Below are 24727 nucleotides of genomic sequence, written 5' to 3'. Positions count from 1 at the left end.
GTATGAAATTATTGTGCACTTCAAATTATGTGTCTTGGGTTGCTTTGTTTAGAAGGTTAATTTACAAAATAAAAAGGAATAAAGAGCTCTGTATTTTGAAATGAGCCATGTGGTTTTAAATTAAATATTTAAATTTAAACTTTGGAAAATATATCCGCTACATTTACATATAATCACATGAAAAAGTATTTAGTCTGTAGCATAACAGACTTTACCATGCAACTTGCAAGGACTAAGTTGCAGTCTGGGCTGTGCAACAGAATTGTAAAAGGTATAGTAAGAAGGATGTTTAGTTCCCTGATGCAAGATATAGTTATCATGCTTGGTGGGGATGTGTAAGTTTGTAACTGTCTCTGGGATCTGGAAGCAAATGTGTACTCTGGAGAAACCTAGAGTGCAGAATAGAGTAATTGTCCAACATGGGTTACGAAGAGCTGTTGTAGAGAATGTGGGTTTTTTTTAATGTTTTTTATATTTTTTTCAACTTGTAAGGAGAGGCACCTCTCCCTTAGAGGAAATTTGGAGGTCTACCTGTTTCCGTAGATTCCTCTATTTAATTTTCCATTGGGGGAGCCTCAGTACTAGACTGGGTGTTTACAATTATCCTGAAAACCATATGGCCTATTTTCTAGTTTCTCTGTGGTCTGAATCACAACCAAGAATATAGTTTATCATACCAGAAAAACAAAGAGATTTTGTTCCAGGTATAACTGACAGTGCATTTCACCTAGCAATCCCAAATTGCTCAATTATCTTTACATTTGTAACATTACGTGTGTGTATAATACTGGTGGAGCTGGCAGTGACTCCTAAAGTTAGGTGTCAACTATCAGGGGGTAGCCATGTTAGTCTGTATCCACAAAAACATGCATCTGAAGGAGTGGTTTTTTACCCACGAAAGCTTATGCCCAAATAAATCTGTTAGTCTTTAAGGTGCCACCGGACTCCTTGTTGTTTTTGTTAAAGTTAGGGTTGCTTGACATTTGCCAAAAGACCCCGTTTTCAGTAGCTTTGCTGAACTTTAACTGTATGTGCCAAAATTTTCTATGCCGATTGTCTGTCTCAGACTAAATTCTGGAAAAGTTTCAGCAAAAGCAGTTCAGCTGTTTTCAAAAAAGCAAGGTTATGGGAAAGTAAGCCCTTTTGCCAATGTTGAAAACTTGTTACAAATCTTCATTGAGAAGTTCTGGTACCTCCAAGATTTGGAGCAGGGACTTGAAATTTGATAGGGGTGTCATTCTGGAGTCAGACATATGCTTTTTATCATCCCTGTGAAAATCTTCCCAAATTTATTGAATTTATAAGTCTCTGAAAATTGCTGTTCATGCATGCTCAGTAGAGGTTTGTTAGAGGCTAGCAGCAAAAATCTGAGAATATTCTATCTCCAAGTATGCTTTAACCCAATATTTAGGAGGTCTTTCCCTGTGCTTGCTTCTCCTTTCCCTGTGCTGCTTTGGCACCAGACGGTAACTGGTAAGTCCCAACATTCGTCTGCTCCCAAGCAAATAGCTGTGAAGCCCACTGGTGAAATGTCTCATCCCCCCTGCAGTGGTTGGTCCACAGAGGATAATAGCCTGTTTTTGCTACCAGTTACGCTGTTAGCTGAAGCTGTGCTATGGATCTAAAGGTTCTAGGGCTGTCAGTGACTCACATGGAGGTCAATATAATTTCACTTAATGGAATTTTTTTTTGAAAAACTTAAGGTTTTTGTTATATTAAAAGAATGTTAAGTTGCAAAGTCAAGCACTCAAAATTTAGGAAATGGCAGAATTAAGTTTGCTTGTACAGCCACATAATTTATCCTCCTTGTGTGTATGCATTGTGATAGTGTTTAATAACATAATATACTTTTTTCCCCTAAAGGATCCTACCATATCAGTATACAGAATGGATAGTGCTCAGGAAATTCATCAGGGTTGTTTTGTGACTGAGGCTGTGGCCTGTAGGCCCCATTTGTTCTAGAATTCAGAAGTTTTGTAGCCACTGAGGTAAAAGACTGCAGGAAGAGAAAGAAAGGATATCTCCTAGTTAAAACAGCTGAATACCAACCTGGAGAATTGGATTCTTTGCCACAGAGTTCCTATATGATGCTGGGCAAGCCACTTAAACCAAACTTTTCACAGTTGACTACTAGTTGTGTGTCCATTACTTTCTGGATGCCCAAATTGATACTTTGGGCCTGATTTGTAGAAGGGCAAAGCACTTGCAGCTGAAACCAAAGTCAGCAGTATCTGTGCTTTGACTGTATAAACATGTAAAAATGCTGAGTACTCTGAAAAATAGGGCTGTTGGTGTCTGAAACTGGGCATCCAAAATTACAGGTTTCATATGATGATTTTGGGCTTAATCTCTGTGTTTCAGTTCTCAGTCTGTAAAATGGTGATAATGCTCCCCTATCTCAACTGGGTATTGGGAAGACAAACTTATTAGTGCTTGTGAAACATATGGATACCAGGATGAGAGCACTATAGAAACACCAGGAGGAAGTCAGTAATTTTGTATTTAGTGCAAGGTTTGGATGATGTGAGGTGTATAAGGCATGGACACATTGATGAGTTTAAAAAATATTGAATAGCTATTTGTTCAGTGAGCACCATCTTTTTCTGATCACTGAATGAGGCAGGAATTCTGTCAGTGGAAAAAAATAGCACGATCATGTAGTTGGATTGTATTATAGTGTGTATTTATAAAGCGGTCAAATTAAGATTACATGGGCAACCTTAATTCTGGCATTTCCTAACTTTTGAATGCTTGAGTTTTCAACCTGAATGTTCTTTTAACATAGTTTTTATGCATTTATTAAGATTATGTATATAGACATATAGATCTATAGATAAATATAGACAAAACAGTAACACTGCACAACTGTTCAGGGTAAACAATGAAGAATATCCAGTTGTAGTTGCAGGGGAATATCAGGGTTAACCTTAAGAAGAAGCCCTCTGTGACCTTTTTTTTCTTTCTTTAAAATAACCACAAATGGTAAGGACCTTGGTTTTATGTTTCTGAAAATGGTAAATTCCTACAGAAAAGTGATCCAAAGGAAGCTACCATCTAATGAATTGCCAACACACTTCCTTCATCATCTTCCTTTTCTTTAAATGTTTCCCACCCAAATATTGACCAGTTTCAACTGTACTTAGCTAAGTTAGCTTAGCTTAACTTATTTTTAAAATATCACAGCCTGAATTGGTGCAGCTTCCGGTCACTTTATAAAAAAGTAGATAGCAAGAGTTCTGGAAATCCAGATTAATGGCTGGTGTTCTGCTTTGCAGTAGATGACACTCTCTAAAAAAAGTTCTAAAGTGGTAGTCTAAAGGCAGGTGTGTTAATGTTTTTTGGGTTTTTTTGTAAACCTCTTTAATGACAGACTGGTGAACCACAATAATAGTAATTTCATTTCTTAGTGTATATCGGGTAGTGAGTACAGTAAATATAGTAACATTAGACTTGAGGTTTGGAAGTGTAGGACTTCCTAATATCTGTGTAATAGAAAAAGCAAGGCTTTTGAACGTTGCTTTAAGAACTTACCAAGCGGTTTCAGCAGAAATATTGAGGTACGTACAGAAGTTACATTTGTATTACAATCCATTGCATTCTAAGACAGATGTAACAATAATAATTAGTGAGCAAATAAAGTTAATCTTTATCTAGATAAATGTATATAAAAGTTAATTTAGTTTATAAGCTCTTTGGAGCAGGGACCTGTAATTTATTTTTGTCTGTAAATGCCATACATGTCCATGGTGATTTATAAATAGTATTAGTTTATTGTCCCCTACTGACTTAGGTATGGGGGTTATAAAATTCAGGTGGATCCTTTATTTGTATGGCAGGCTAGAAGATGTTACCCAAAATTGTGATAGCCCCTGTTCTTGAAGGGAATGAAATCGTGCCTTTAAATTACATTTGCAAAGTCTGCTTTAATATCTGTATATTGATTTGAGATCCAGACAAAATGGTATGAGCAGCAAAAATCTTAAGAGCATTTTTGGATGTTGAAATCCAGCAGCAGTCTTCTTAGCAGTCCTACAGAGGGAACTTTTCCCTGTCTTCTCAGATTGCTTTGCTTGAAAATTGGCCCCTATTTTTTTTGTCTTGCCTTTGTCTGCCTACTCCCTACATTTGTATTTTGCATTCACGTTGTGAGACACAAACCAAACTTATGGTGCTGGAATCGTTGGCCAACTTTGCCTCACAGCCTGTGGTCAACATAAAGGAACAACAGGTACAGAGATGCAAGAGTAATTTGGCAAGCATTTCCGCCCTCCCCCCTGACTTATTTTAGTATTTTAGCCAATGTGACTTTGGTTTGTACTTCATCTTATTGCTCTTTATATAGTGTCACCTGTTGCCTTTTCCAGTCTGCCTTATAAACATAGCGTACATGCTATTTTGAGTTCAAACTCACCTGTTTCTGAAACTTTTTTTTTAAAATTCACAAAAAATAAAGAAAAATATGCCTTAAGTTCAATTTAAACCTCTGCGGGCTTGACTGCTAAGCCTATTCCTTAGATCCTCTCTTCCCACTTCTACTCCCCTATAGTCAGGTGGGATAATGACTCAGCAGAACCCTTTTAAATCTTTATCAGGAAGATCTACATCCACTAACAGATTGGGGTGTTTCAGACAAACTTCCATCCAGCACCATTGTGCTAAGTGCTTTACAAAAACACAAAACCTTTGTCCTTTCTCCAGAGAGTTATCAGTCAAGACAGACCATGCTCGCTTTCTTATTCCTGTTTTCAGTTTTTAAATACTTTGTTTCCTTGCCATAACCTAATTTGCCATCTCCATTACTTTTGCTCTTTAGTTTGTAACAATGTTACTTTTTGTGTGCTAGTTTGTAAGCCCTTCCCCAGTGTTTACATATTTCACACCCTTTCCCATTTTCAACATTTGTCTTACTTTCTGTATTAGTTTTTAAAAACAAATGTACTAATTATGCCAGTAAAGTGTTAGGAATAGTGTGGTACCATCTCTGTTCTGTGGAGGAAGGCATTGCTGAGTTATGCCTAAAATCCTGACTGTGTTGTCTTCTGTTTTTGTTTGAATTATAGCTGGTGACTTAAATACAGATTTTTTTTTTTTAATTGGATTCAGATGGGTGAAAAAAAATCAGTTGAAATCTTAGGCCTCTTCTGTTGGTGTGAGTAACAAATATAAACATAAATTCCTTAATGATGACAATACTAGAAATATGGGCTTTTATTCCAATTTTTCTATTACATATAAAGTAACTCCAGTTAGTGAACATATATGTTCGCTTCAGAGCGTTTCTATAGTTGGAAAGGCACTTTGCAGAAAGTGCCAAAAAAATGACAGTAACTTCTTTGAGAATGGAAATATATTACACTGAATAATGTAAGAAACAGGCAGACAGACTCTGTAATTTCTCCTTATTAGTAATGTAGTTTTTCCCACAAAGTGTGAAAAGCAGACCCCTGTCCCTATATAGAAACAAGTCTCTGCTTGTGTAGATAATTTGCAGGACCGGGGCCTGAACTCTCATTGGGAAGGAGTTATAGCTAGAATATATAAAATCTTACAAAGTAAACTGGTAAGGATAAATGGGAGGAAAAGCTTTTGACTTCCAAATAGAAGAACAAGAATGGAATGAGAGAATAATGTATACAAGGAACAGTGCTGTGGCCTGCAACTTGATGGAAACTCAATATAAATTGTTATATAGATTCTATTAATCTCTTGCAGTGCTATGATCCATGAAGTTACTGCCAGGCAAGCAGTGCAGGAGAAATAGCAAATAAAAAGAGAATGTAGATAGGTTGGTATTGCCTGAAAATACAGAAATATTGGTAGAGGATTATAAATGTTGCTAACAATATCTTTGGAATAAGAAATACTTTACTCCCCCAAAGGAGGTATTATTAGGAATAGGTAGTATAATACTGAAATAATAAATGCTTGTAGAAATGTTTCTAGCAAGAAACCGTATTATAGCAAGGGTTTGGATGTCTAAGGCCTGGTCTACACTACAAAGATAGGTCAACATAAGCTGCCTCGTGTTGACCTAGTTATGCATGTGTCTATACTGAAATGTGTTTCCCACTGATATAAGTGCCCCATTATGCCAACATACTAACACCACCTCCCCAAGCAGCGTACAACCATGGTCGACGTATGGAGGTCAATGTAATGCGAGTGTCAACCATAACAGTTTTTTTCAGCAACTGTTTCTCAATAAGTGACACTGACCTCTAGTCACAATTGCGAGCTCCACTGCTCAGGTGTCTCATAGATCGGTAGTCCCCTCCTTTAAAACATCTGCAAATTTTTGAAATGCCTTTTCCTGAATGCCCAGCTGAGCTACCACACCTAACAGCAATCCATTGTTGCGTGCAAAAGTCCAGCTGATTATGTGGCTACATAATTCAAATGCGCTCCTGCCTGGAGTAGACAGGAGAAATTGTATCTCCTGGGCCTGTGGAAGAAGAGGCTGTGCAACTTTTAACCAGCTGTTAAGACATCGACAAGCAGATTGTTTGTGGGATGCAGGAGAAGGCATACAACAGGAACCAGCAGCGGTGCACAGGAAAACCAAGGAACTGCAGCAGGTATACCAGAAGGCCAGGGAGGCCAACAATCGATTGGGTGCAGAGCCACAGACATGATGCTTTTAAAAATAGTTGCATGTCATACTTGGCAGAGACCCCACACACCTCCATGGATACCTCTGAGGAGCCTGAGTCACAGGCCCTGCCATGATCTGCAAGGAGAAGGAAGTGGACAAGGAAGAGGAGGAGAAATATGGGGGACAGGCTGCTGGGGAATCCGGCTGTGCAGCGAGCCAGGACTTGTGTTGGACTCTACCACAGTCCTGCCAATTGAGCATGGGCAAGCTTGATGCAGGGGAAGGAACCTCAGGTAAGTATGTAAATAAATTTTCCATTACAGGGATGGTGCGACTCAAATTAGTGGGACATAAATTTTGAGCTTTCATTAATTTATTTGCACTAGAACAGGCAGTGCTACAACCGAGAGAGAGAGTTGCTATCTGCTTTTCATTTCCCTGTAGAGTTTGGGAGCCATGTGGAGCAAAGCAAATGCAGACCCTTGACCTCCAAGTTCAATAGTCTCGGGCTCGACTGCCATTGCAGTCAATGGAGAGCTACAGCATAGTGCCTTCCTACATGTCCCCTCAGCATTCCTCAGGGCCAGCAAGCCTACCCCTACCATTCCACACTGAGGGAAAGCTTGGACAACCATAGCTTCACATACACTGACCTGCAAGAGCCACAGCTGATTTATGTGTAGCTACAGTTGACATCAGTGTTTCTGCCTTTGGTTAATTTATTAAGGTTCTTAATTTTTTAAAGTTACAATGTATTTCATTTTAAATTCTTCATGAAAATAGTCAGTAAAACTATTTTGTTTTGAAAGTAATTCATCTTTGTTAGTTTACAAAACATGCAAATAGTGGTCTTGTACACTCGCTACCCATCGTATCACTGCCAAACAGTACTGCAAATGTAAATGTACAGCAACCCCCCCCCCCAATAGTAATAGGTGCACTGTCATTAAGGCTACAATTTAGTCATAGGTATTTTTAGTAAAAGTCATTGACTGGTCATGGGCAATAAACAAAAATTCATGGCCTGTGGCTTGTCCATGACTTATACTATAAATACCCCTGACTAAATTTTGAGGGATGGCCTAGGGGGTAGGCCGCTGCTCGGGGTGGGGTGGGGAGGAAACAGCTGCTCCAGGACTGCTGCCAGGGGCCACTGAGCAGTGGCTGCTCCGGCCACCCCTGAGGCTGCCTGTGGAGGGGCAGGACTGGGACCACTGCTGGTGGCCACCCCTGGGACTGCTGCTCAGGCAGTCCCTGGGGCCAGCCACACTGGCTGCTGCTTGGGCGGTCCCCGGGGCCAGATGCCCAAGTGGTTTCTGTGGCCGGGTGCCTGAGCAGTGGCTGATCTGGCTGTCCCTGGGGCCACCTGAGCAGCTGGCCCTGGGGTCAGCCACACTAGTTGCTGCAGAGGTCACAGAAAGTTACGGAATCTGTGACCTTCGTGATAGACACAGAGCCTTAACTGTCCTTGATATATGCACAGATGTGCAGTAAGCCCCACACTATTCCTAACAGGCCCACAAACTGCCTCCCCAGGTTGAACACAGTATCACAGTACATTGTCACTTGCTGTTAAAGTGCTCGTTCAAGCCTTCCCTAAGCTTTATAGCTACTTGTTGAGCTCATCCATAGCCCTTGGGTCTGACTGTTCAAACTCCGCAGACAGTTGCTCCACATCTTCCCTCCACCCCTACTGCATGTTTTCCCTATTTCCTACAAATATTATGTAGGACACAAAAGAGAGTTATTACCAGTGGGGTATTTTTCTCACTGAGTCCGATCTGGTGAGTAAACCATGTCAGTGCCCTTTCACTCTACCAATAGCACATTCAGCTGTCATTCTGCACCTGCTGAGCATGAGTGGAATCTTTCCTTGCTGCTGTTGATGTGACCAATGTATGGCTTCATGAACCAGGGGAGCAATGGGTAGTCTGGATACCCCAGCTCACTGTTGGCATTTCAACATTGTCACGGACAATCCAGCAGTCAGGAAAGTAAGTCCTTGCTTGTAGCTTTCTGAATAGTATATGTTCTTAAAGATGTGAGCGGCATGCACCTTCTCTGACCAGCTAATACTGATGTCAGTGAAGCGTCCCCTGTGGTCCCCCAACACTTGCATAACTCTGAAAAAGTAGGCCTTTTTGTTGATGTACTGTCTGGCAAGGTGGTCTGGAGTCAAAATGGGAATGTCCGTGTGGCCTATTGCTCCACTGCAGTTTGGGAACCCCAGAGCTGCAACTCCATACACTATGTCTTGCACGTTGCCAACAGTCACAGTCCTGTGTAGCAGGAGACAATTAATGGCCCTACACATTTCCATGACAACAGTCTCCACTATGGCTTTTCCAACTCCAAAATGACTTCCCACTGACTGGTAGCAATCTGGCACGCCAGGTTTCCGAAGTGTGATCACCACTCGCTTCTCCACTCTCAGTGCAGCTCTATTTGGTGTCCCTGCGCTTGATGTCTGGGACAGTTTGGCACACAGATCCAGCCACTGCTAATCATCCACAGTCTGTGTTATGATGTGACCCCCAAGTCACTATTTGTTTCTTGGGGACCAGAAGGGGCACGCCACCATCTGCAGCTTCTTCAACATGAAGAATGCCAACAACCTTGAATTGGTTCTCGCTATGTCCCACAGCAACCTGACCGCCTGGAAATCGTCACGTTCTCCATGGGTTCTTCTTGTGGCTCCACAAATACTGGAGGATAGTGCATCCTGTGGTTGCCATGCTTGTGATGATAGTGCAGAGCTGTGTAGGTTCCTATGCTACTGTCAGAGATGGCAGACAGCGACAAGTCCTGCATCAGTTCATGAAAATTTGAAATTAGGCACAAAAACTATGGCACAGAGATATTATGGGATGGAGAACATTGACTTACAGGAAGTTGAGCCATTGTTCCAGTCACTGCTGCGAGATTCGTTCCTGCCCCACCAGGCATTGCCACAACTACCCAAAAGTCAGTGTGCTGAACAGTGCAGGTTGCACACTGGGATACCTACCTATGGTGCACTGCATTGTATTGACACAAGCATTTCCTGTGAGCATGTGCTGCGTCGATGCAAGGTGATAAGTCTGCAAGCGCACAAGCGATATTCTAACTGTGGCAGCTGTATGTTGATGTAATTTGTCTCCTTGTAGTGTAGACATGGTCTTTGACTCCCCTTATTATATGTCCCAATCATGCAAACACATGTTATTAGCCCCGTTGAGTGCATTGGGATTACTCATGCATACGTATGTGCAGAATCGGAGCCATAGTAAGTGGTTAAGTAGTATTTAGCACTTGGTGAATTGAAGTGTTGGGAGTTATTCTTTTCAAAGCATACTGAAGAACTTGAAAGCAATGAGGACTCCTTTCTTAAGTTACACAGCAGAACATCCTCAAGCTCTAAATAATTTAAATTTTAAATTGAACTAATTTTGATGTAGTATTTTGAAGAGAGAACTTGAGGGTGTTAAGTGTCAGAGTGAAATGGATAATTCTTTAGTGTGTGTTTCAGACTAATACTGGGCATCATTACATGGGATACAATTTATTTTTATTTTAGTATCTGCTTTCTTAGGTATTCTAATTTTTTAAATTGAAGGTCTGTTTGACTAATGTGAAACAGGTGTTCTGACAAGGAAAAAATGGAAATTGAAGATTAATAACAAATTGAATAACTTGAAAATAGGTATTTGGTTTGTATAAAATGTGGGAATATGGCTTTAATAAGCTGAATTTATGTATGCGCATCAATGTGTGTATGTGTATTTAAAAGTTGGAAGATATTTCTCACTAAATTAGCTTTTTTTGGATATGATTAAATTACTTGACAGCATCCATGTAAGGGTAATCACATTGGAATTACATTTGTTTCACTTTCTTTTGAGATCATAGTACGTTAACACTCTTGAAATCAGTATAATCTTTCACTTGTGTTTGGTTTTTGCAGGAGGGAGATATCAACTAGAGATAAAAATTCCAGAAACATATCCCTTCAATCCTCCTAAGGTAAACATTTTTGTGGATGTCTTTCTTAATGTCATGTCATCTGTTGTATTTCTGTGTAGTGGACTTCCTCTTCAGTATTTCTTTATTTTTTCAGAGTCCTTGTTTTCTATTTTCTAACGCTTTCTGGATAGAGGCAGAAGTGGAGCAAACATGCAGCTCCTTCATCACTTCCTGTCAAGAGTCTCTGATAAACGAGCTTGAAGATTGCTCTTATTTGATTTGGAGAGGATTGTTCATATTCAAAACAAAGGGTTGAATCTTGTTTTTTAAGAAAAGCTATATTAGGCCCATATCATGTGCTCCTCGTAAAGAAGTAACACATTGCTTGAGCTCCATATGTTGTATTTGGGTTGAACATTCCAGGTCTATAGTAATAACTAAACTATAGATGGCTGTTTTGGTTCTGTTGTGACTTGAGTGATCATCACATGCAGGGCACTCTTACTACAGCTATTACAGTGGAATGGACAGGAATCACTTCACTTGCATTCTGTTGCCATTTGGGAAAATGATGATCATCAGACTTAGGTTTGGAGCTGTTTGCAAGGGAGGAATACTCCCCCACACACACACCAAAAAAAAAAAAAAAAGAAGGAAAGGAAAGAATAACAGAAGCCATCCTGACAATAGTTAAGAGATTCTCAGGTGAAAGATGGAAGTACAAATACCAACACATTGAGAGTGCACTCCTGTCTTCCAGCTGCCAGACGGTATGTGTGCTTCAAATTTATTGGACACCAAGTAGGTGGAAGAGGATTCAAAGCCCCCAAACAGGGCCCTTAGATAGTACCTTATAACAATGGTAGCTCTTTTCCTCTTATATGTTGGGGCTTTGAGTCTAGCATTCTCACCATGTTGTTGCCGTTGAACTGTAACGGTGTGGGCTGTTCCTGCAGCCCCTCGTGGCCTGGGGAAGCTGTGTGGCACCATGGCTCAGTTTCCCCTTTTAAATCTGCAACTGACTGCACTCTCCCCTTGAAGTAGGGCTGATCATCGTGCCCACATTCTCCATCATATGAAACATTAGCTTCTTCACCACCTACACCAGATTAGTCTTTAATAGTAGTCCAAATGACCACAAACTTAAAAAGGGAAAACAAAACTTTCTACCCAGCTATGATGCATATGGCTTACCACCTAGAGACTTCATTCCTCAGGGACTGCTGCAAGGTGATTGTCTGTATCTGCAGCCCCCCTCAGCGGAGCCACTTGCTAGCTTTTATAATCATTTACTCCTTCCCAGCTGGGTTTGATAATTGACCAGGACTGGCTTACCCTAAGCCTCTGGTCCTTAAAGGCACAGGCTACCATCTTATATTCATCTTGCTGGCAGGTTGTCTTGGTAGAACTCTAAAGTTTTTTCAGCCTTGAGAAGAAATGTCTCAAGGTTCATCCTTGTAGGACAGACTGTAATAGTGTGACCACTTCTCAGTGGACTGAACATATTATGGATCCATCTCCCTTTCAAATCATACTGCAATTGTTGATTGCCTGACATCCGCCTGGAAATTACACTCATTCCTTGCATGGGGAGAATTACTTGTATGACATGGGGAATATAGTGTGTGTGTGTGTGTGTGTGTGTGAGAGAGAGAGAGAAAGGACACATACAATTCGTTCTCTCCCATGCAAATTTTATTGCACTCTCCAATTCTGTCTCCTCTCCCTTTACATACACTCAATTCATTGTCCCCATTTAAATTTCCTGGATCCCTCCTGCCCAGACCTACTGTCTAGGCCCTGATTTCTTCCTCCCTCCCTATCTTTACAAACCTTAAAAACCCTGCTTCTTGGTGCTTTCTGCAGGTCTCATGCTTCTGCCAGCTCCTTCTCCCAACTCTGTACTCCTGTGTTCTAGCCAGGTCCCTGGAACCAGTGTCTCCTGACCCAGCCATCTGATTCCTTAAAACCCGCCCCCTCCCCAAACCTAGCTCCTTGTTTGGCTCCCTTTCTCAGTCCCTAAAGCACCTCTTTGGACTGGATCCTGGATCACTTCACTCTGGCCTGTATATGGAGGGTTTGATGACTTTCTTGGGTGGGTGGCTTCTAGCTCTGGTAGTGTGGATTTTTGGGTCTGGAGTGAGACTGGATGGAGGAGGAAGGGTCTTTTTATAAAATGGAAACTTCCACTGTTGGTAGCTCCTTCCTTCCACATGTGTTTTGGCTGGAGTTGAAACAAGGAGTGGATGCAGCAGCCCCAGGAGTTTGTGGACCACAGCGTAGTAACTGCTGCTTTGGGGCTTGTTAGCCTCTTTCTTCAACATCTGTAGAAGAGCTGCTTGGATCTCTCAGTGCACAGGTGCTCAGCCTTGTTGTTAATCCTAGGAATGTGGTTTTGTAGTTCCTTATTAGTTAAATATGTGCTCATAGTCCTTTTCTGCGGAGTTTGAAGGCAGACTGGTCTGAGTGGGGCTCTGTGTATAGACTACAGTTGCTAGTGCTTAGTCCTTTATGCTAGTGTTCACAACTCTCTCTCCTCTGAAGCTTCGATATCCAGAATGTACTTTCAGCCATTAATTTCTCATAGTAAATGAAGAATAATATTTAGCACTTACATGGGTCTTTATATCTTCAAAGTGATTTACAGACACAAGCTGTTAATAAATGGCTCCATTCTCAAACTCTTCCATATTTTCTGTTCTCTGAAGGCAGAGCTAATATGTTCTTGTCTAAAGTTTATACACTGACACACTGAGAATAGTGTAGAGAAGGCCTTAAAGCAGAGTTGCTTTGTGTGGTTGAGGAGAGAGTGAGCTGTTTGTATCCAAATGAAGTTGGGGAAAGGCCTCAGTGTAAAATTGGAAAGAGGGCCTTGTGTCCTAGCCCTGGGATCCTGTTCTCTGGACGGAACAAGATTCCTGACAAAAGATTCTCTACAGAAATTTACTATAGTGAAGCCTGGTGGCATATGCTATTTCATGTATATCTTGTGTTCTCCTGTGTCCCAGGGCTATCTTAAATTAGTACTTTTTCTTTCCAAGATTAATTCAAATAACTTACTGTATGTGGTAGTTCCAACTTTTTAAAAGGTATTTTGAATGTCTTGTCTTTTGTAGACTATTTAATAGCTATATTAAAAAAAAAATCTTATCTTATATTCTAGGTGCGGTTTATCACCAAAATATGGCATCCTAACATTAGCTCGGTCACTGGGGCCATTTGTTTGGATATCCTGAAAGATCAATGGTAAGATTCTCCATACAGTTCACAGATTTGAACACTAACACTAAAGTGCAGATCTAACTTGGAGAACAGGCAAAAGCACATACTGTAGAAACTACAGATGTCAAATGAAGAGCAGTATGGCTCCAGAGTTTCAAGCATATTCTTAAAGCTTATAAATACTTTCATATAGTATTTTGAGTTGCAGATAGTATCCTTATGAAGTAGGGTTTTTTGGAAAGTATTGAACGCGCACACAGTCCAAAAAAGAGAAACGAGGAGAAAAGCTCAGGTATTTTAAGGTACATAGGTAGAAGATGAATGTCTAATTTCATGTATAAATACTTGCTATTTTGTGGTGTTCGTAATCCCTTTATGCACAAATTCCCCACCAACCCCTTCAGTAACAAATATTACAGATTCTTCACTGTGGGTTCTCTTCTTGCTCTACCTGCCTCACCTGATGGCCAGCTTAGGTGCAAGCAGCACAGCAAATTAAAATACGTACCTTCATTCTGCTACTTTGCTAGCACTTGGCTTAGAGCAGGGAAAGGTACTATAGGGTGGATGGCGATATTTGGGGTGGAAACTTTAGGTTAGCAGCAGTAGGGTATGAAGTGGAAACATCAGAAATTGAAAAGTAGTGGGAAGCAATAAGAAAGCAGGAAGCAAAAGAAATGGACAGAAAAGAGAGAAAAGCATGGGGCAATATTGTGTATTGCATTAACACTGTTGATTATCCACTAGCCAATGATTACTTGTAAGGCATTTGGAGAAATGTAAAAGTGGAATAGGACACTTGCCCTTTACTTCCCGGTCCACTCCTGACATTTTATTCATCGGTATACTTCTGAAAAAGTTCTAATTGCCAAAGCATGTGGAATGTATCTGCGAGTAATCCATGGTATAACTACTGAACTCTTCTAGGTTTTTTAAAAAGGTGCGTTTGTTACATTTTAACTTCTAAATTATTTTTGACTATCTTCTATTCAATTTAATGTTCAATATTATACCTTGTACATATTAATTTATGAATAGCACATGTAACCCACTGGTCAGTGTATATTATGCATCCCCCCACCCCCCTCTCTGATTCACAGATAATGAGTTTGTCAAGGTCATGTTTTCAGTCCCCACTTACATTATGGCTGCCATCTTGGCCAGGGATCAAACCACGGACCTCCATAGTGGAAAGCTTGAACTAAAGAATCTGGCTCTGTAGTTGGGGGATGTAATATTCTCATCCTTCGTGGATCAGGTGCAGAAAGAGAAACACATGAAGTGGGTTATCGTAACATTGAACAAGTTGTGGGGCAGTGTACTATGGTATCATTTAGTGTTTTACAGCTGTATTTTGATCTGCTGACATTAACAGACTTTTGTATTATTTGGGACCATTTTTTCCCACTTTTTCAGTCTCAAAGTTGATTCCTATTTCTGACAGAAAGTGATCTTTCACCCTGTACATAAGAACTTAAGAGCTGCCATACTGGGTCAGACCATGGCCCATCTTCCCCAATATCCTATCTCCGACTGTAGCCTATACTGGAGATTCTGGGGGAATGTTCAGAACAGGGCAATTATGAAGTGATCCACCCGTCTTTCTCTCCTGGCTTCTGGTAGTCAGAGGTTTAGGGTTGCCCAGAGCATGGGGTTTTGTCCCTGACTATTGTGGCTAATAGCCTTTGATGGACCTATCCTCCATAAACTTATCCTGTTCTTTTTTTAACCCAGTTATACTTTTGGCCATCACAATATCCCATGGCAATGAGTCCAACTGTTTAGGTGTGCACTGTGTGAAAAAGTATTTCCTTCTGTTGGTATTAAACCTGCTGCCTATTAATTTCACCAGATGACTCCTGGTGTCTAAGAGAGTATAAATACCACTTCTTTTATTCATTTTTTTTCTACACCATTCATAGTTGTATAGATTTGTATCATATTTGTTTCAGTCATAAACTGAAGAGCCCTAACCTTTTTTAGTCTCTCCTCATGTGGAAGGCATTTCATACATCATTTTTGTTGCCCTTTTCTGAACCTTTCCTAATTCCACTATATCCTTTTTGACATGGTGCAACCAGAACTGGATATGATATTCAGGGTCTGGGTGCACCATGGATCTATATAGTGGCATTATGATATTTTGTCCTATTTTCTATCCCTTTCCTAATAGTTCTTAAGATACTGTTAGCCTTTTTGACTGCTGGTGCGCATTGAGTGGAAGTTTTCAGGGGACTATGCATAGTAACACTAAGATCTCTTTCTTGGTGTTAAAAACGAATTACTAATTACAATAATTTCAGTAGCCTTGTGGGGAAAGGAGATTATCAAAGATTTTTGAAAGTCCAGATAGATTGTCTTCTGGTTCTCCTTTATCCACTATTTTGCTGACATGCTCAAAATATCAAGGCCAGTATTTTAAAAAATAGGCATCCTAAATGTTAGTCTGTGTCTGAGTTTAAGCACCTAAATGTGTCACAATTTCGCAAAAGTGCTGAACAGCCAACAGCTCCCACTGAAAACTGAGATGCAGGAATTTTTTTTAACAGAAGTTGTGCTTATTTTTCCTGTCATGAAATAAATCTAGGAGTTTTGACATTTGTCTTTTGATAGTGCCTCATCTTCGTTTCTTGAAAGGTGTAGGCTTTTATAGGTATCTCCCCATACTTGGTATATGTTCTTCTTAATTAGTGTCTACCTTGGAAAAGGTTTGCCTTTATGGCTAATGCACTGACATTGAACCTAGGTCTCCTGACTCCCAATTTCCAGTTCCGCCACCCACCCTCTGTGACCTAATCAGTGTTGGCAGCTCTTGTAATTTTACAACAAATGTTGCAATGTTTGGTGGTGGGTTTTTTTCTTGGTCCTAGCTTCGGGAGTCAAATGATTACATGAGAATTTCACCTTTCATTTAAGAATAAGATAAGTTTCTGTCCCTCATTGCTGCAGATAAAAGCTGAAAAATGTGAAACATAAAGGGTCAGAATTAGAAGGCAGATAAAGAACTAAACATTTATTATTTTTAAAACTTCATGGTTTTTTTGAGGCCTGACTTGTGATAGTTGAACACTTGACGTTGGCAATACTGGATGTTGGGCAAGTGACTTAATCTCTATGCCTCAGATCCCCATTTGTAAAATATTGGTAATATTTTTTTCTTCTGCTCTTAGTATGATGATTCTGTTTACATTGAAAGTCATTTAGGGCCTGGACAGCCTCTCGCTATATGATTTGTATGGTGCCCATCATAGTAGGGCACCAATTTCTATTGGGACATGTAGGTGCTACTGTAATTATATTGCTCTTAATAACTATCAGTGGTTGTTTGAATTAGAACAGTTGCGGAAGAATCTTCCAGAAAGTCTTTTTATTTTTATTTCTATTTTCCATTACTGCTGTTCAAAGATTTATGTTGTAGTGGCCACATAAGACTGAATGAAGAAAAGGAGTACTTGTGGCACCTTAGAGACTAAAAAAAATTATTTGAGCTCTAGGTGCCACAAGTACTCCTTTTTTTTTTTTTTTTTTTGGCAGATACAGACTATAACACGGCTGCTACTCTGAAATAAGACTGAATGTAGCTTCTTACTGAGTCCACTCATAGTATTTCAGTCAGAGGCAGTTGCTTGAGGGTGCTGGGAATGCTTTTTTGGTGCTTCTGGCTCCTTGGTGGCTGGAGGGAAAAGATTGGCTTATAGGTTACCTATGTGGTTATAGGTAGGCTCTGTTGGCGGGTGAACTCCACCCAGTCCTTTCTTTTTTTAAACAGCCTGGTGTAAGGTTAAAAAGGAATACAATCCACCTCATGAAAGTGGTTGCTGGACCAGTATGAATAGTGACACTGTTGTGTTTTAAAAAATTGTTTACTGCAGAATTTAACTTTATGGTGACATTTGCTAATTTAACTATACTTAGACTGAGAAATACCACAATACATTTACTTATGTGAGTGGGATGAAAGACTGTATTTTAAAAAGTGACAAACATGAAAAATTCTTGATAAATAACTCGATGTTTTAAATGGATTGCACTCAGTATTTAAGGTAGAATGGACAGCTACCAGGCTTGAATGTTTTATGCACTTGGTTCTGGGAGTTATAGTTTATAAGTTTTTCTTGTCAGATATTTGAAAAGAATTAGAAGATCTGATTTTGAAGCATAACTTTAACTTGGAATGGTCTTACTAAATATTTCTATTGTTGCCATTATAATTAAAACTGGGGTCAAATTCTGACGGACATCTGTGACCTTGAGGTCTGTACGAGTTACAACTGTGTATATGAGGGAAGAATTTGGGTCTAAATGACTTAATAGTTTTTTTTTCTTTAGGGGGTCTGAGGGTATAAACTGGGTGTGACAAACTAGCAATATCCTGTAATTGTTGGAACAAATCTTATGGAATTAAGATAAACTTTATTGAATTTACTTAAGCCTTACTGAATTAGGGTTAATACTTTTGGAGTACATTGTATTAAAAATGGAATTGTTTGTATTGTGGGATTGTAGGTACTTTCCTAGGTAGGAAGGCAGATGTTAATGTACATCCTCCATTATCAACCCTTTGAAGTCACCTCCCTGAAAAAGTTTGCATATACTAATTCAGACTGGATTCACCAGGGACCAACAGACAAGGCTATTTATCCAGAAACCCTGGTTTTAAACTGGCTCTTGGCTGTCTTCCTGATCCAGCAAACGCACAGGATGCCTGGTCAAAGGAGGGCCCCAATTCTTAGGGTACAGTTGGAAGAGCTGGGCATACTGAGTTCCCATAAGATTGAGGGCTGGTTCTGAGCTGAGGCTGTAATGAACTTGTGATCACAAAGGAAACCCTGGGTATGAGGTGTTGGAGAAATGCTCCTGCCAGTGCCCATGTTAGAGTTGGGGTAATGTGAGATAAGCTTATTAGCTAGGGTTGCCAGTTTTCTAATCGCACAAAATTGAACATCCTGGCCCTGCCCCTTCTCTGAGGCCCTGCACCCTGCTCACTCCATCCCCCTCCCTCCATCACTTGCTCTCTCCCCCACTCTCACTTGCTCATTTTCACCGGGCAGGGGGTTAGGGTATGGGAGGGGTGAGGGCTCCATCTGGGGGCCGAGGGGTTTGGAGTGTGAGAGGGGACTCTGGGCTGAGGTAGGGCATTGGAGTGTAGGAGGGGTTTTGGGTTCTGGGCTGGGGGTGGGGCCAGAAATGAGGGTTTCAGGGTGTGGGAGGGAGCTCCAGGCTGGGGCAGGGGTTGGGGTACAGGGGGAGTGAGGGACTTGGGGTGCAGGAAGGGGCTCTGGGCTGGGGCAGGGGGTTGGAGTGAAGGCTCCGAGCAGCACTTACCTCAGGCAGCTCCCCGGAAGTGGCTGACGTGTCTCTCTGGCTCCTAGGCAGAGGCATGGCCAGGCGGCTTTGCATGCTGCTCCTGCCCACAGATGCCAAACCTGCAGTTCCCACCAATGGGAGCTGTGGAGCCAGCACTCGAAGTCAGGGCAGCAGGCAGAGCCCCCATGACTGCCCCTATGCCTAGGAACCAGAGTGACATGCCAGGAGCTTCCTGGGAGCCACACGGAGCCAGGTAGGGAGCCTGCCAGCCCTGCACAAATTGGACTTTTAATGGCCCAGTCAACTATGCTGACCAGAACTGCTAGGGTCCCTTTTCGGTGGGGTGCTCTGGTCGAAAACCAGACACCTGGCAACCCTATTATTAGCATGTGTATAGGTTCTTTTATTGTTTGTAATATTTTATTCTGTAATACTTTTTATCATAAGAATAAAGTAGGCTTGCGTAGGAAGTGCTATTGTGCCTTATAATTGTAGCAATTATACCTATTAACCATCTCTGAAGAGAAAGCAAGCAGGTGTCCTTAGGCATCTTGTCTGTGCTAGGAATGACACAGTGAAGGCAGGGAACTATGCAGCTGGGAAATACCTTGGTCAGAAGGGAGAGAGATGTGGGGTCTCCACCCAGAAAGGCAGTGTCTGGGGAGCTGGAAGCTTGAGAGGAGGTCCCCTTGCTGGTCATTGAGGATAAATAGAAATGTAGTTGCCCTAAACTGTAATGCTGGGCTCATTTTCATTAGTTTTATTTGTGGCTGGTACAACTTCAAATAGTTGAATATATTTGTACAGTTGTATTTTTTTCTGGGATAATGGCTTTCATATTCTAATGAACATGATTAACATAGTGTTATTAGCTTCAATACTAAATTTCCTCTTGGCAGGAGATTTTTGCAGCTTGCAAAGTAGCTTCTTTGAATGATCTTGTAGTAAGCCTAATGAATTTCTCTCAGTGGTAAGTTTTTGGAGCTGAAATTCTCTGCAGCTGTGGATACTCATGCTTGTGAATTTGTAAATACTCCTTTTACCTCAGCTTTGAATACAGGCTTGTTAAATAACCTCTTTCAGGTAGAGGTACTTTAATGGTGGTCTGTTCAAGAGATCTATCAAGCAGTCTCACCATACAACATGTTGATGTTTCAGGCTAATATTCTGTTTTACTACTATGAGAAACTTTAGGCTTAAAGGAAAATTAATTTATCTGATATTGCTCCTTAACTGGCATTAAAGACTCAACTTTATATGAATACCTGGAACATCTGTTTAGATATCTAAATGTTAGAAGTTAGATATCTGCAGATATTTGTAATGGTTGTTTCACAACGGGAATATTCTAGTGGGAATATACAAGTGTGCAGTAATGGTCTTTGTGGTAAGCTTTCTTGGGCAGTCTAATGTTGTTGAGTTTTCAGTCATGTTTGATGTGGACTTTATATCTACCATTAGCCTTTATAAATAAGATACTGAGCATCCTAATGTTTAGGTTGGAAGAGCTTTTCGGTGGGCTGTATGGTCTGTCCCTTAGCATCATGGCAGAAGCAACGGTATTATTCTCAAATAATTCCTAATAGGTGTTCAGACTTGAATATCTCCCATGATGGCGACTTCACAATCACATTTTGCAGCTAACTTCATTATCTCACCATTCTTCTTAAAGTTGTTTCTAACCACCAACTTAAGCTTTCCCTTTTATAATTTATACCCATAGCTACTTGTTCTGCTCCTCTTTGCTAATGAGAGCAGCTGATGCTGACTTTTTCTAATCTCCATCTATATATTCGTGAGCAGCCATATCTTTTCCCTCTTTTCTTTAGATGGCTAAGAGGACGAAAAAGTGCCTTGTAATTAAGGGAATTAGGAAGCAAGAATTCTATTTTAAGCTGTCCCACAAACTTCTTGTTTGGAGGTTATTTAGTTTTATTTCATAGATATGGAAACTAAAGCATAGAGATGAAAAATTTATCTTACAGGTGTTGAGGCTATATCAGTATTCATAAAGCATGTTGATACCCTGAGAGTGGAAGATGTTACGTTAGTGTAAAGTGTTTGTATTAAATATGACCAGTTTTTTGTAACCATTCCTTATTTTCCAATGTTTTTATTGTGGAGAGGCACGGCTGAGAGATGGGACTTTGAAAATAGCTGAAATCACATTTTAAACCAGTTAATTTTTTCGAATATGTAGCTGAATCAGTTTGCCTATAAACTTCAGATTTGTAAAATTCAAGAGTCATTTGAGAGCTAGCGCCTAGGACTATATTTGATTGGATGAGGTGTTTATCTGTGGCATTGCTCACCTTAGAAATTGGAATGTCAAGTCCATTGAGTCCCAACACACTTTATGAGAAGTTCATCAAACATCTGACAGACTTGACCAAGCGTTTCATGGGACTGACAGTCCCTAACATCTCAGACAGCATGGTGTGCGTTTTGCAGAGGCTGCAATTAGGAGTTTCTGAACTCTACTTCAGCTCACACACTATACTATATATACCACCTTTTGTCCAAGGATCTCTTTCTGCTTTACAAACCAAATTATGCCTCCCAATACCCTTGTGAGGTATATATGTATCATCTTTATTCCTATGAGATAGAAGTTAAGAATTGAGGCTCAGATATATAAAGAGACTTATCAGTGGCATAGCTGTGCTGAAAACCCAGGTCTCCTGACCTGCATTCCCAGTTTAAATATTTGCAGTGACACACCATTAATTTCCTTCTCCATTAGTTTGAGAAGACTTCCATAAAGGGCAGTGCAGAATAACTTTTATTTAGTTCAGAAAAAGTAACCATGAAACCAATTACTGGTGGTAGATCTTTTGTAAAGTCCCTCTTGAATAAATAAAATTATACTAAATGGAAACAATGTAGTAAAAATGCTGTTTGGCTGAGAAATAGAGCTTTAGTTAGATTTTATAGTATATACAAAGCTGGTCGCAGCTTCTAAAATTCCTTGCATAAATCTGTTTAAGTGCAAAAACTGTGATGATGATCATTTAAGTACACAAAGACAAAAAGGATTAGAGTTCAGTGACATCTAAGTGTTTTACAAATTGAAAAACTATTTTCCTATTTAGAGCTGCAGGCGAAGATTCAGCATGCTCGTCAAATATTCATTTGAATAGAAAAAGCATTATAGTAAATAGAAACTTATACTGTAGTGAATTTTACGTTTGTCATCAAACCATAGTCTAGATCAATTCTATCCAAAATCTACTCTTGGTAGGATTAACAGCTACATTATGATTTTATAGACTTTTGCTGCACAATGTGCATATGCTGTTTTCCCCTCACAACACACTGAAGTATAAAAGTGTTTTCAATGCCTAGGTACAGTAACTCCTCGCTTAAAGTTGTAGTTATGTTCCTGAAAAACGTGACTTCATGTGAAACGATGTTAGGCAAAACCAGTTTTCCCATAAGAATTAATGTAAATGGGGAGGTGGGGCGGGACTAGGTTCCAGGGAAATTTTTTTCACCAGACAAAAGACATTATATACATAAACAGTATATGTTTTAAACAATTTTAAACAAACAGTTTAATATTGTACACGGCAATGAATGATTGTGAAGCTTGGTTGAGGTTGTGGAGTAAGAGGGTGGAATATTTCCCAGGGAATGCCTTGCTGCTAAATGATGAACTAGCAATTGGCTGAGCCCTTAATACGCTGCTGTTAATGTCTCCTCACGCTCTACAAGGCAGCATGGACTGAGGCAGGAGGGAGGAAACACAATAGATGCAGGGCAGTAGCTGCAAACACTTTCTTGCAAAAACTGAACATGAGGATGAGCCCATGCTATCCAGCAGGAGTGCACCACTCCCTCCTCCTGACGGCACATGCACAGCTGCGCAGGTGCTGGCTTTCCAAAGTGCTGAGGGGTGCGTACATGAGACAGAGACAGACAAAGACCTGCCATATCCCATTAAGTGCGTTGACCCCAGTTCAAGTATGTTGCCCTTTTAAGCAGATCAGCCAATTCAGACAGGAAGCAATAGCTTCCAGCAAGTTCCCTCCTTTCTGTCCCTGAGTCCTGTCCCCCTTCTCCGCTTTGTGGAGAGGGGAAACCAGGGGATACGGGCGGGGGACATCCTGATATCAGCACCCCCCTCCCCCAGCAAGCAGGAAGCTCACGGGAGCAGCTCCAAGGCAGAGGGCAGGGCAGGAGCAGCAGGTCGGTGGAGGGACAGCTGAACTGCTGCTGGGCAGCTGCTGAGCCACATACCTTACAGGGAATGTAGGGGATCTGATCGGGGATGGGGGAGAAGCTGCTGGCCTCCCTGGTTCTAATCCCCACAAGGAGGGGCTGCTCTTCCAGAGAATCCTGCAAGCAGTGGACAAAGCAGGTAGCTGCCAAACAACATTATAAGGGAGCATTGCGCAACTTTAAACGAGCATGTTCCCTAACTGATCAGCGACGTAACAACAAAACAATGTTAACTGGGACGACTTTTAAGTGAGTTACTGTACTCAGTTTTGTGCCATCATGGTTTGAAGAAGAAAAATTCAGATGCTTTGTATTATGATTTGATTAAACTTTCTGCATAGTTAAGATTTCATAGCAAGGTTAAAGAGCTGCTTTAGTAACTAAATATTCATTATAAGCCTGTTTATTTTTTAATCTTGCCAGTCAATCTCCAATTTACTTTAGAATAATAAGTAAAAAAAATTCTACCTGTAACATCAAATATGGCATTTTGCTGGAAGTGAAACAATCTGAAATTTTCGGAAATATTTGCCTAAATATTTGAGAAAAGTGAGCGTTTGAAAAATGAGAACTTTCACTTTTGTGGAAGCAGGAAGGCTGTATGACTACCTTTGTAGGAGTTTAAAGTCTGTAGCTAATCTTTCAAAGCTTAGAGCCTCTGCAGAGTTAATAAAGTCTGCAAAGTCAGCTTGAGGGACTTTGAGAAGGTGGCAGATGTAGCTGTGAAAAACTAGGGTGTAATACTACCAAGCAGGAGACAAGATATGCCACTTGGGATGTAATCATTTGCATTTTGATGGAGAAAAAAATACCACAGTTCCTCAAGGAACTGGAGGGAGGATTATCTATAATGTTAAAGAAATTCCCAGGCAAAATCTTCGAGGAAGTTACAAATACCTGGAAATACATAGTTAAGGTTCCACAAACAACCTTAATTCTGACATTGTATTGGCACCTATATTTTGTCTGTCCACCAACAGTCTCTTTGCATCCAGCCACATTGTCATGCCACAGTTCTTTACCATTATGGACAACACATTGTGAACTTTTCTACCGGAAATATAGATCTGTAAACTCCTTCCAACTCATCAGATCTGTGCCATCAACCCAAACTCTTCTCCACCCGTACTTTGACAACTGGAATTACAGCATTTCCTTTCATTCTCTGTATGCCCTCCAGAAACAACTTTGTCAGATCTACTGTTAACTAAAAGTTGGGCTGTCTGTGTTCCAACCGCAAAGAATAATGTGCCTCTCATATTTCACAACACATTCCTCCTTCATAACCATACATGCCTCAAACATTGTGTTGTAAGAGACTCATTTCTGTGTACCATCTCTGAAAGTACCTAAATGTAAAATAGTTGTATGTGTACTGTACTGGGCATTGTCCACCTCTCTCCCTAGCGTGATCCACAGTAAGAGTTGACTACAGCCCCCAGC

General features: G+C 40.6%; 1 protein-coding gene across 4 annotated transcripts in view; it reads left to right on the top strand.

The window, feature by feature from the left end:
• Window positions 1–24727, top strand: part of UBE2K (ubiquitin conjugating enzyme E2 K) — a 64546-nt gene that overhangs the window by 27459 nt on the left and 12360 nt on the right. For 3 of the 4 annotated variants that reach the window (XM_084627101.1, XM_084627098.1, XM_084627099.1), the window contains 2 exons: window positions 10536–10594; window positions 13698–13780. The exons of the other annotated variant lie outside the window; for it this stretch is intronic. In XM_084627101.1, coding sequence (XP_084483227.1) covers window positions 10536–10594; window positions 13698–13780 — 142 coding nt within the window. The remainder of the gene's footprint in view (window positions 1–10535; window positions 10595–13697; window positions 13781–24727) is intronic. 4 annotated transcript variants of the gene reach the window in all.

The sequence above is a fragment of the Lepidochelys olivacea genome, assembly GCF_965140295.1.
Source record: "Lepidochelys olivacea isolate rLepOli2 genome assembly, chromosome: 4".
Classification (NCBI taxonomy): Eukaryota; Metazoa; Chordata; order Testudines; family Cheloniidae; genus Lepidochelys; species Lepidochelys olivacea.
The sequence above is the reverse complement of the archived record's forward strand: the minus strand, read 5'-3'. Positions and strand labels throughout refer to the sequence as shown.